The 13,339-nt window shown below is 42.2% G+C and overlaps 1 protein-coding gene across 4 annotated transcripts in view; it reads left to right on the top strand.

Annotated features, from left to right (window-relative positions):
* EPHA4 (EPH receptor A4) overlaps window positions 1-13,339 on the top strand; it is a 151,006-nt gene that overhangs the window by 99,983 nt on the left and 37,684 nt on the right. For all 4 annotated transcript variants that reach the window (XR_002338990.1, XR_002338991.1, XM_021074565.1 and 1 more), the window contains 1 exon segment: window positions 12,560-12,684. Coding sequence is in view for 2 of the 4 variants with exons in the window: in XM_021074565.1 (XP_020930224.1) it covers window positions 12,560-12,684 (125 nt within the window). In the remaining 2 variants the exon portion in view is untranslated.

The raw sequence follows: 13,339 nt of genomic DNA, 5'->3' as shown, positions 1-13,339 counted from the left end.
AGAATAGAACATCCCCAATCAGCCAGAAACCTCCTGCCCTGTGCCCCCTTCTTCTTCCCTAACACCAAATGCTGTTATTTTATTTTATAATTAATTTTTCAGTTTCAGATGATTCTTCTCTTAGCTCTGTAGGTAGTTCTGGCATTAAGTGATTCATCATCCAAAGCTTTACACTTTGTATATTAAAAGGGATGATGTCTAAATTATCTCTGGATTTCTGGCAACCAACATGTACATAGATGGCCCTGTACCTAACATATAGCAGACCTAAGATTTACTCTGTTAATGATGCTGCTGATGCCTTGGAAGAGAAGCCGTTTAACCTTCAACTCTCTACTTTCTTATCCATGAAAGGAGGGGAGGGATTAAAGGCATTTATAGATCAGTGATTGAAAATGTGGGCTCCAGAACCTGCTTTTGAATTCATCACTTATAAGCTGTGACTTGGGGCGAGTTGTTCAAACTCTCTTTACCTTAATTTTCTAATCTATAAAATGGGGATAATAATTGTACTTGCCTCAGAGGGTATTTGTGAGGCTAATAGGAATTCATCCATGCAAAAGATATTTAAAACAATGCTTGGCACGTGGTATTTACTCCCTAAACACGAGTTGATTGCGAGTGTTTTTATAGGCATGGGATATAGAGAGAGGATCATATACTTTTGAGTTAGGCAGACTTGAGTATAAAAAAATCTCATTTTATTGCTTTGGTCAAATCATTTCATTTCATTGTGCTGCAAGAGTTTCCAAATATAAAACGAAAGGTGATAATGATAACTGTATACTTCAGAGAGCTGTAGGGATTAAATGATGTTAAGTGTGTGAAAGCGTCTTGCAGAGGCGGCCAAAAGCATCTTTTTTGCTCATTTGCCCATCCATCTCTGTTTAGCTCTAGTTCACGAGGCCCAAGTCTTTCCCTAAGTGAGCTGTCAATTATGCACTGAAGACTAAACTCTTCCAAAATGAAAACTCAACCAAGCCATTTTGAGAACCCCACGGTTTTTTTCCCATTTCACATTAGAACCAGCTCAGCTGAATCTTTCAGCCCAACATTTCACGATGCTGCTGAATTCAATCCCTGTGCTCGTGTCCCTTTGAAGCTGCTCAGTCTGTCCCTGGTGTTTCTGAAACTCAGGGCAACACTTAACCAATGTCTCCCAGACAAGTGGCTGTCCCCTCGCTGTGTGTGCCCAGGAGCTGGAGTTTTCAAGAGGGAGTTGGAAGGCTGTTGAGGCAGCTTTAATCCACAGCTCAACCTTCGGTAGGCCACCCTGCTCTGACATTTTATTTTAGTTAGTTAATTGTTTGAAGATGTTATTAAAGATCTTCCTCAATTTATAGTGAGGTTTCTCCCCAATAAACCCATTTTAAGTTGAAAATACATTTAGGAGTTCCCGTCGTGGCGCAGTGGTTAACGAATCCGACTAGGAACCATGAGGTTGCGGGTTCGGTCCCTGCCCCTTGCTCAGTGGGTTAACGATCCGGCGTTGCCGTGAGCTGTGGTGTAGGTCGCAGACGCGGCTCGGATCCCGCGTTGCTGTGGCTCTGGCGTAGGCCGGTGGCTACAGCTCCGATTCAACCCCTAGCCTGGGAATCTCCATATGCTGCGGGAGCGGCCCAAGAAATAGCAACAACAACAACAACAACAAAAGACAAAAAACAAACAAACAAACAAACAAAAAAAAGAAAATACATTTAATACCAAACACGATATCTTAGCCTCACCAACTCATACATGCTTAGAACACTTACCTTGGCCAAAATTATCTAACACAAAGTCTATTTTATAATACAGTGTTGAATACCTTATGTAATTTATTAAATGCTGTACTGAATGTGAAAAATAGGATGGTTTTTTGAGTACTCCCGGGAAAAGATCAAAATCCAAAATTCGAAGTACAATTTCAACTAAATGGGCACCATTTTGGCACCATTGTAAAATTGAGACATCATTAAGATCAAACAACTATTGTCAATCTCAGACTACCTGTATAGGAAAATGTCCCTTTTACCCTGAATGGCTACACGTTGCCTGCATGGGCTGTGGTCACCCCAGATGTCAGTTAGAAGATTAACACAATAGAAACTTATCTCCTGCTCAAGTCACATCCCGCTGGTGGTGATGGGGGGAGGGTTGGAGGGGAGCTTCCAAGATGGATACAGAAGACTGGGTTAGAGAGGATGGAGTGTCCCAACTGAGCTATTTATGGGATAGGTCTGGAAGGAGAGCAACCACTTCAACCCACATGCCACTGCCCAGAAGCCCGTCACATGAACCATCCTACTTGTGAACCATCCTAGGAAATGTAGTGCCTGTGTTACCACCTCCATCCCAGAAACAATTATTTGTGGGAGGGGAGCTCACGCCTTTAGCCGGTTAGCACAGAAAGCAATTCCATAAAAACCAATTCCGGGGCTTTTTTGACTTCCACATTCAAACACTGAACGTGAAGTGAGAACGCCATCACAATCCATTATTTAAAATGCAAGAACTCGTTCTCTATAGAGAATTTTCCTGAGGTCATCTGCCCCCCATTTCTCTGGAGAGATAAGAGTCTGAGTTAAACACTGTATAAACTCTGGTTCCTGGATCACTCAGTTAAAGCACCCTTAATGTCACCAAACCATATTCTAACCACTACTGGAATTACAGGTCTGTTATACACTTGGGAAATGTCACTGTACCCTGCTTTATTTTATAGTATTTGTTTAAAATAGACAGTGTATGTACGGACCTTGGAGATCACTTTATGGGATACAAATGCATCCATCACACATTTATTTTAAGTATAAGCTTAATTGATATTAACATTTCTATGTTTAAATATAAATGAACGTCATTTAATTCCGAGTATTCTAAAGGTTTTAATTGAGAATTTCGCTCCCTGTCTTTTTTTGTTGAATAGGAAAATAATTCTATATCAATTTTGTCCATCTGTTTTTTGTTGTTGTCATAATTTGTTTGTTTTAAAGACAATTTCACTTCTTTTATTTTGTTTTTGTTTTTTTTTTTTTTTAGTCTTTTTGCCATTTCTTGGGCCACTACCACTACATACGGAGGTTCCCAGGCTAGGGGTTGAATTGGAGCTGTAGCTGCAGACCTACACCGGAGCCACAGCAACTCGGGATCGGAGCCGTGTCTGTGACCTACACCACAGCTCACGGCAACGCTGGATCCTAAACCCACTAAGCAAGGTTAGGGATCGAACCTGCAACCTCATGGTTCCTAGTCGGATTCATTAACCACTGAGCCACGACAGGAACTCCCAATTTCACTTCTTGACAGTGAGAAAACACGCTTAGGTAGTTATTAATGATACAGCAGCTATGAGCTGTGGGTGGCAGAGCTGAATTCTTACATCAGTGATATATCCAGGGAAGGTGGATGGGATTTGAGTCTTTTAGTGAGTTTTTACCTAACTACTAGCAGAGGGTTAACCCAACTGATTGATTGAATGCAGTGCAAAGGAGATCATGTGTCTAGGAAAGCACTCAGCACTGTTGAGTAATATAAGAGTAAAAAAGTAAAATTTGATCAGTGGTGTTTGGTGTCATAGGTAGTGCAAAGCTCAGAGGAGGAATCCTTTCCTTCTTTAGGTGGGATGTGGAAGATAGCAATTAATACTAGCACCCGAGTTTCTTCGCATCTTCTGTGATGGCAAAACCCTTAATCACAAGGATATCATTAGTGCTCTGAAGCATTTAATTTTGATGCTTGACAGCATTTTAAAATGCACAAACCTTTGGTAAAGAGCAAATCAGAGCTGTGGCATTGAAATGAGAAAGAAAGAGGAGCAAAACCACCTTAAGCTCCAAGTTAATTCAGTTTAAATATGTGCTTTGCATTAAATGGAGATATGTATAAACTGTGGGTTTATTTTTCCTATCAGGAAAAGGCCTCCTAAGTAAACATCACCTCTTTAAACTCAGATCCTGGAGAGGGAAGTGAAACCCTGCTGTGGTTAAGTCGTCTTCCCTCCAAAGGGTGGGTGTTGGGAACCTCTGGCATCTTGGCTGTAGGCTTCTTGAGGTCCATAAGGGGCTGTTTTCACTCTTCCTTGTCCACAGCCTGGAGCCCTTTTGTTGCATCTGTTTATTTCCTGCCTTCCTCCTTCCTTCCTTTTAATCTGAACCAATAGTGAAAAGCAGTGGGTTTGTTTTAGCTATTTTCCCCGCCCAAGGTCCCCTAAATTCTTCTTAATTCAATGCTTGTGATGCAGGGCCCCCCAAAACAGTTTTACAGCCCACAAGTGAAGGACTAGAATGACTCCTTCCTCCCTTTTTTTTCCCCACGTCTCTTTTTTCTTCTCCATCCTATTTGGGTGTCACAAGGACCAAACTGCTGCAGTAAAATGACTTGGAGGTGTTTGATGGCAAGTCATTGAGGAAGTGAATAAAAGAAAATTGCAGCATTCACATCAGTGGGGAGCGAGAACTGCTGAGCTTTGAACCAAAGAAAGTTAAATTTACCATTTTCCTAAAAAGAGCCACCTCTCTTTGACATCAAAGCACCTCCTGTAATTCTTCATCAGGAGATGCCCCGCTGTGAGAGCGTCGTCATAGAGCCCTGAATCTGTGCTGTTTCTGTTTATCAAAAACACACACAGAGATAAAACCCACCTGTGTCTCCCGGATGCGCTGTGGTCTGCTCTCAAACCCAGTGTAATTACAGGTACAGTGCCAATGAGCATTCCAAGTAGGAAGCATGCTCAGTTTCTCAGGGGTATGTGGAGTTTTGAATACTGAATTATTTGATGGGGAGAGGTTATCTTGGCTTCCTAATGGAAAGCTCAGATCATTCAATCACTGAGCTTTGATGAAAGTTTCCTTTTATCCTGTTGTGGTTTTTGCTCCATATTTATTTATTTGTTTGTTTATTTTTTATTTTTGCCACACTTGCGGCATATGGAAGTTCCCAGGCCAGGGATGAATCCAATCTGTAGCTGCGACCAATGCCTTAGCCCTCTACTCCACAGGGGGAACTCCTCCATCTGTGTGTGTGTGTGTCTGTCTGTCTGTCTGTCTGTCTGTATTTTGTCTTTTTTTGGGCCGCACCTGTGGCATATGGAGGTTCCCAGGCTAAGGGTCAAATTGGAGCTGTAGCCACCAACCTATGCCAGAGCCACAACAATGTGGGATCCAAGCTGAGTCTGCGACCTACACCACAGCTCATGGCAACGCCGGATCCTTAACCCACTGAGCAAAACCAGGAATCGAACCTGCATCCTTATGGATGCTAGTTGGGTTCGTTAACCTCTGAGCCACGATGGGAACTCTGAACTCCTCCATCTTTAAAAAAATGACATTTTCCTGCCATTTTACTTGTTTCTAGTGGGTGTATGTGGAATGACATGCTTCATCTTGCTACCTCTACCTTGATTGCAGAGGGCTCTCTAATACTCGGATAGCGATGGCCTTTCCGTGGGATTTCAGGGATGTACGAAGTAATTAGGGCTTCCCCTGGCAGTGACTTTGCTTACACTAGTGTGTCTTTGGAGATAACTCTGGTCTTGTAAAACTAGGGGTCTGCTTGGGGCCCTTCCTGGCTTTAGGGTTCTAACCGGAAAGGAACCTCAACACCACTAACCTTGTGGTTAGGAAGTCCAGAAAACTATTTGCACATGCCCTCCAGATACAGAGGAGAAATATGGAACAGCTTGTCAACACCCTCATCAAGGGAAAGAGCACTTTCTCCAAATGTTGGCTGTAACAGGTGCAGCCAAAACTAGTTTTAATGGCAACTTACTTTTGAATGACATTTTACAGCCCATGTGTTCAAAAAATTTCGTAAGCATCGCAACCCCTGAGGGACTCCATTTAAAATTAGAATTGTCATTTGCTTCACTACCTAATTGTCAATATCTTAGTTAACCTTAATAGCAAAATGAAATCCACAAAAGGTCATCTGAAACAGGTGCGGGTTGTTTTAGGCATGACTTACTGCTGATACTTTATATTTAGAAAACATATTGCTGGCTGCAAAGGTTTTCTTTTTTTTGAGATCTGTTTCAACATTTAGTTCACTTTTATTCATTCAGCAAATTCATTGAGTACCTACTATATGCCAGACAAGAGCTTGAATAGCGCACATATAAGAGAAAAGTCCTTGTGCTTATAGAGTGTACATTCTTCTTTTTTTTTTTCTTTTTATGGCTACACCTGCAGCATATGGAAGTTCCTGGGCCAGGGGTCAAATCAGAGCTGCAGCCTACGCCGTAGTCACAGCAACACTGGATTCCAGTCTCACCTGCAACTTATGCCGCAGCTTGTAGTAACACTGCATCTTTAACCCAGTGAGCTGAGCAAGGCCAGGGATCAAACCTGCATCCTCACAGAGACAAACATCGGGTCCTTAACTCACTGGACTCACTGAGCCACAGTGAGAACTCCCAGGGTATACATTCCAATAGCTTACGTGCTTGAATCTGGAAGGAAGGGGGATGAATGGGAGAACTGAGAATTTCAGAGGAAACTGAAATTTAAGTGCCTTGTCCAAGACGGCAGCTAGTAAATTTCAAACCTGGAATTTTATCCAAAATCCTTTTTTAAATTCACTGATTTTACCCACCAAATGAGTAAAATGAAGAATACTTCGTAAGGGTCAGGATATTTTTTCATCTTTACCTCATTTCATATGTCCTAGGTGAGCCCTCCGCCCTTGGAGAACCAAGGTGCTAGTGATTTCCTGAACTTTCCAGTCACTTTTGCAGCCCTGCAGCTCTCATCCTTTCCCCTTTCTGCCTCTCGTTTGCTCCCACCAATCAATCATGACCATATATCCCCAACCTTACTCCACTTGCTCCCATCGTTCTTTCTGTAATCCACCTTGCATTCCTCCACTTTTTGATTTCTTATCCCAGCTACTGTCTATTTAGTCAATGGTTAAGTTTTTTTTTTTTAACATAAATGTATATTTAGCTCTGCTTTAGATTATTAAGTTCCTCCAGCAAAGGCTTAAAGGACATTTGTAGAATGATTGAACAATGATTGAATGAATGTGTCAGCATGATTTGTAAGTAAAAAAAAAAAAGAGGGTATGGAGGCCCTGTTTTGGATTAAAAACTTCTGAAATCCCCTTAGGAGTCATAGGAAAAGGCGGTCTCAGATACCATCATCTCAGGACAGGAAAATGGATGTCTATAATTGAAAATTCTGCTTCAAAAATTTGAAAATGGGAGACTTAATTGAAATAAATCACAAAGCTTGAAAAACTCTCCTTTAGTAGTTCTTGCCTTTGTGATTTTTGCATCCCTCTGTCATCATTCTCTCGCCACGCTATTGTTAGCTAGCACGACCAGCTCTTCCTGTTGTGTGTTATGTCAAATTTCTAGCCATTAAAGGAAGCCTGCTTATGTCCAGGGACACAGAACTTCCCTTAAAGCAAACATCTCTCTTATGAAGGAAGTCTCTGGGTAGGGGAGGATGCCTTTCAATCTAAGATGTGCCTTTTTCTTTTAATGAGCGTGCGTACATCCACCCTCAGCTTCCTTTCTTGGCTTCTCCTCTCACTCTTCTGCAGGTATAACTGCGTGTCTGCAGACACGGTATAAGACAAAGCACCCACTTCTTCCCCCTGTTGCCATGAGAAAACTTGGATAAGGAGGTTAGCAGGAACTGTTTCTCAAGTTCTAGGAAATGGGTTCTTGGAGTTGATACTAAAGAGTGTCTTCTCTGTAAGGGTATTAAAAATCTGTCCATCTTTTTTTTTTTTTTTTTTCCAGTTGAGTGGCTAAAGGATAAGGTGGTACTTAATTGGATACCAAAGATTGTATTTGATTCAGCTTCATTTGCTCTGTTCCATCTTTGCCTTGTTCCTTGGTGCTTAAGTTTGTGGTTAATGGATGAGTCAGTATTGAGGAAAAGCCAAGTCTAGATAAGGTTTGGGAATGTCAGTCAGCACCCGGAGACTACTTTTTCTCTGTTTGGTCTTTTTATATTGACTGCAATTCCCAGTATGATTAGAAACCTTCATTTGAACTAAGGCATTGATTTGTCTAATCTCCTATTAAGCCATGTATTGGGAGTGTTCAATCTGTTATTTTATTAGTCTTTTATCTCTTCTTCTAATTCTGTTAGCGAAGGGCAAAGCCCTGAGGTATTAGAACTCAGGAGCCAAAACATTTGTAGATTGAGTAGGGTTTGCCAGTGTTTACCAAAGTGTGGAAACAAACCATTGGTGGCATCAGAGATGATTTTAGGGAAGACCAGACCTAAGGTTGATAATGAATTGCCCTGTGTGAAAGTTAGTTCCTTTTCAATTCCCTCTCAGTTCTTCTGATTTCTCCAAGGTCAGAATCTTAAACTGGTGTAAGGATTACCCTTAATGCTTCTCTAACACTGGCTAATCTCTTTTGGGGGGCAAAGCATGGAGAGGCAAGAGCATCTACCTATCCTTCTTTGTTCCACCATTTTTAAACATTTTATCGAAATATAATTGATTTACAATGTTGTGATAATTTCTGCTCTGCAACAGAATGATCCAATTGCACCTATACACACTTCCATTCTTTTTCAGATTCCTTTGCCACATAAATTATCACAGAACACTGGGTAGAGTTCTCTGTGCTCTACAGCAGGTCCCCATTGGCTAATCAATCCATATACCACAGTGTGCATATGACAATACCAAACCCCCAGTCCATCTCTCCTCCCCACCACCTGTCCCGTTTAGTAACCATAAGTTTGTTTTCAAAGGCTGGGAGCCTGTTTCTATTCTGCAATAAATTCATTTATATCCTTTTTATAGATTCCACATATGAGTGATATGATCCGATGTTTGTTTTTCACTAACTTCACTTAGTGTGATAATCTCTAGGTCCATCCAAGTTGCTGCAAATGGCTTTATTCCATTTTTTTTTTATGGCTGAGTAATATTCTTTACATTGTATTAATTACAATATTATATAATTTTGATTTACATACTATTTTTATATTGATGGTCTCCTGCCATTTCATTTCAAGTAATCACAGTCGTTGGCTGCTTCCTCTCAGAAAGTAAAGTGTTTCAATTTAAGAAAAATATTACTTAAATCATAATACACTTTGCAGAGGGATGTGACAGCAAATTACATGGGTGGCACGAGAAGACCGATGCTTGGGGACTGCTGGGGTAGGACAGTGAATGAGAAATGCCATTGCTAAATGCCTCACCTGGAGAAATAAGCCACAGGCACACGAGGCAAGGAGATGGATTCCAGAGGTAGAGTTGGCGTCTATACTGGAAAGCAGGGCAGGAGAGGCAAGGGGAGAAGCCTCACGTGGCTTATAGTATGGAGGACATCCAGGTTACCTCTTCTGTCCAAAGCAGCAGTGTGGCAAAGCCCAGCTTTTTCCCAAACTGGTCTTCTGGCCAGAGAAGTTAAGAAGCTCTCCTCCCAGGGAAGGCTATTCTCTATATTCACTACAACGCGGCTGCCTCTGTTAGGTGTGATTCTCAGTCTCACTGGCTTATGCGTTGCTTTTGTCACCATGGCCCAATTAAAAAAAAAAAAAAAAAAAAAAAAATGCTCTTCTGAAAAGCAGCTGTTCAGAAAGAATTCAGACTTCACATCCACACAACATCATACTTTTTGTAAATTTAAACGATGCTTTCTCCTTTCCTCCTTCATCTCAATTTCTTCCATTTTGACAACAGCTGAGTCAGCATACACTCCGGGTTTATTTTCACATTTGCGCCTATGAGTTTCCCAAGGAGGGCTGCGTGGGAATATTCTACTGGTTAATAGCCTTGTATTGTTCAGGGCCTGCCTGAGATTTCGGGAGCACTCCAGAGGAGTTTATATTCCCAGTGCACGGCCGCAAGAGTGCTGCGGCTCCTACTCCTGAAATGGAAATCAGGTTCATTTTCCACAGGCGGCAGTTTAGGGATAACTCAGCCAGAAAGAAACCATCTTCGTTAATCAGTGCGCCCCCTCCAAGGGCAACCAGGCAATTCTTTCCCGAGAAATCTGCAGATTATCCAAATCTGACCCAGAACATTTCTGAGCAAAAGTTCATTTTCTCACTTTAAGATTTTCCTCCCTCCTGCTTTCCTTCTAACAGCCTTGCTTTTCTATTTCATTTCCCCGATCCTGAACATCAGAGTTGAAAAAGCCCCTTTTTCTGGAGTGGATGCTGAAGGGCTGTGTTAGGCAGTATATTTATTACCTGGAGTGAAGTGGCTTTTCACATCCAGGCAACCTTCCTAGCCTCCTTGCAGCCTCCGTGTTTAAGAAAGTCACTCCTTGGAGTTCCCGTCGTGGCACAGTGGTTAACGAATCTGACTAGCAACCATGAGGTTGCGGGTTTGATCCCTGGCCTTGCCATGAGCTGTGGTGTAGTTTGCAGATGCGGGGATCCCGCGTTGCTGTGGCCCTGGCGTAGGCCGGCGACTACAGCTCCGATTAGACCCCGAGCCTGGGAACCTCCATATGCCGTGGGACTGGCAAAAGAAAAAAAAAAAAAGAAAAAAAAAAGTCACTCCTTGCATGCACTGGACAATGGCTCTGTGTCAGCCAGTAAAGAAAGAGAGAGAAAATGTGTGTGTGTGTGTGTGTGTGTGTGTGTGTGTGTGTGTGTGTGTGTGTTGGGGGAGGGGGCCTTAACACAGCTAATGAGCACATTTCCGGTTTTCATTTTGTGCAGATGTTCAGTGGCTTCCATATGTCTGCTGCATGTGGCTCTGTTCATTCCGTTTGGTTTTACTAACCTTGGGGTTGCCTTTGAAGGAGGGCATGTGTATCCACTGTATCTTTCACTTGTGTTTATGCCTGAGATCCAATCTGGAATAGCTTTGGGAGTGGGGGTAGAGGAAGAAGGGCAGAGACAAAGAGGGAAGAGTGTGTGTGTGTGTTTGTGTGTGTAATCATCTCAGGCACCCCTAATAGAAGAGTCTGTGTGAGAGTGTGTGTGTGTGTGTGTGTGTGTGTGTGTGTGTGTGTGTGTGTGTGTGTGAAAGAAAGACCATGTCCAGGTAGCCCAGCAGAGATTCCAGGCTGTCAGTTGCCCCCTAACCCTACTTCCAAGAGGCACCCTCTCCTGGATTGGCTGCAGCAGGAAGAGTCCCTGTGTGACTGATGTGTCTGGTTGCTTCCCATGCCATCAGCTGACCTGTCAGCTGGGTTTGAAGCTAGCCCCATTCCATTTCCAAGGGTGATGTATTTTACTTTTTTTCCCCTCTAAGTTAGTGTTTGGCAGTTGTGTGTGTGTGTGTGTGTGTGTGTGTGTGTGTGTGTGTTGGGGAAGAGGATGTCCCAGCACTGCTCTGGTGTTCCCCGGTGGCCAATTCCTGACATTTGTCTTCCTGTATATTCACAATTTGAGGACAAATAAAAATACACATTTAATTTAGGATGGCCCCTAATCTCGGGTTCTGCAGACCAGCTTTATCAGATAAGATGACACATTTCGTGACTATTCCCTCTTCTCCCTGGAGATGGCCCATTGGCGCCAGTGTCCCACACAGCAGAGCTTGATAACAGCTGGCTGGAGAGGTGACCACCACAGTGGAGGAGAAAGGGTTAGCCTGAGTTTACAAATCTCAAATACGTTTCTCCTTCTCAGCTCTGAGAACGTATCCAGTGGACGATGGCTCGTGTGTCTTTCTTGGTGGAAAGAAGAAGGTTTGCTCCCCAGCCAGCAAAAGCAGTATTTCAACTCTTGTAAAATAGTTGCAAAATGCCATATATGTCCAGAGAGGCCAGCGTAGCTTTGGCTTTCTTTGTGTCTTCGTTATTTGCGTGGTTTTATTCAGACTGGAAACTCGTACAGTAATTAAGCAGTACTTTTATTTATATTGGAAAGTGTGTCAATTGTTTGCCTTCCGGCATTCCCTACAGTGCCCTTAGAAGAGTCGCACAGCTTCTTGCTTGGATAAAATTAAAGACCAGTAAGAGGATGTGCCTAATACTCTGGAGGTAGGGTGAGGTGCCGTTTCTCTGAGCCTAAAAGGAGATTTTCCAAAGGCTTTCGTGGCTTGCAAATAATAAAAAGCAGGTAGCATTTGCTCTATCTACACCTTTTTCTGAAGCATGGCTGAGTAGGTCTGTGGACTTCCCAGACTTTACTTCAGCGACTGTCTTTGTAAGACAAACCATTTACTCTGTGTATGTGTGTGTGTGTGTGTGTGTGTGTGTGTGAGACAGAGAGAGAGAACTATAAAATGGTATGATTTTTGTACCGGGGAAGAGAACTGGGACCTGGAGGAAGACACGACAGTCCTTCACAGTTTTCAAAAATAAGATGATCTGATTGGCTGGTACCATCAAGTGTGTCCCTGTCTAAAGTAAAATGTCTGGAGCTCCCTTTGTGGCTCAGCAGAAATGAACTCAACTAGTATCCATGAAGATGTGGGTTCAATCCCTGGCCTTGCTCAGTGGGTTAAGGATCCAGCATTGCCGAGAGCTGCCGTGTAGGTCTCAGATGAGGTTTGGATCCCATGTGGCTGTGGCTGTGGCTGTGGCTGGCAGCTGCAGCTCCAATTCAACCCCTAGCCTGGGAACTTCCATATGCTATAGGTAAGACCCTAAAAAAAAAGCAAATAAATAAATAAGGTCAAATATCTTTTTGTTTCCCAATAGCACCCTCCTCCATTGCTTTGGTCCAGGCTAAAGAAGTTACAAGATACAGCGTGGCCCTGGCTTGGCTGGAACCTGATCGGCCCAATGGTGTGATCTTGGAATATGAAGTCAAATATTATGAGAAGGTATTACTTGAATGATTAAGGTTCTTCTCCTTTGTTCCCTCCCCCACGCCCCTCCTTCCTCTCTCCCCTCTTTCCTTCGCTCCTTTCTCTCCAGTTTTCAGCCAATTTTAAATCCTGGAATACTAGGGAGTCTCAACGCCAAATGCATTTAGCTTGCCAATCAAATCCAATTATGAATTTTATCTTAAAAAAGAGAAAAATACATCATAGTCTATTATAACTATATTTTTTCTTGCTAGTAATGAGAATCAAGATAGCTACGAAGGTCTAATCTATAAACCTTCTATCAGGGAGAATGACTCATAAAAGTTGAAATAATGATCTGTTTAAGTAGATCACTGCTATTCAGAATCAAGGTGTGGATTTTGATGACTTTTAATAGAAAATCAGGGAAAGAAAATTACATTCCTCAGCCTCTTAAAGTTATAGAAAGACATTATTTTTACAAATAACTTGTCTCTTTTAAAGGATAGAATTCTGAAGAGAGCTATTTGCATTCAATGTTGTCTAGAAAATGAACAATTGTCTTCTCTTTCTTTTTAAAGATAATCATTTATTGGCTTCCTTATTAAAAGCAGAACAGGGAAAGGATTTTTCTTTTTCATTGAAATCAGATTACAACATTTTTGACAATTTCTAGCTAAAAAATAGAAAA

Source organism: Sus scrofa, chromosome 15, assembly GCF_000003025.6.
Source record: "Sus scrofa isolate TJ Tabasco breed Duroc chromosome 15, Sscrofa11.1, whole genome shotgun sequence".
Taxonomy (NCBI): domain Eukaryota; kingdom Metazoa; phylum Chordata; class Mammalia; order Artiodactyla; family Suidae; genus Sus; species Sus scrofa.
This window is presented reverse-complemented; position numbering and strand designations above follow the sequence as displayed.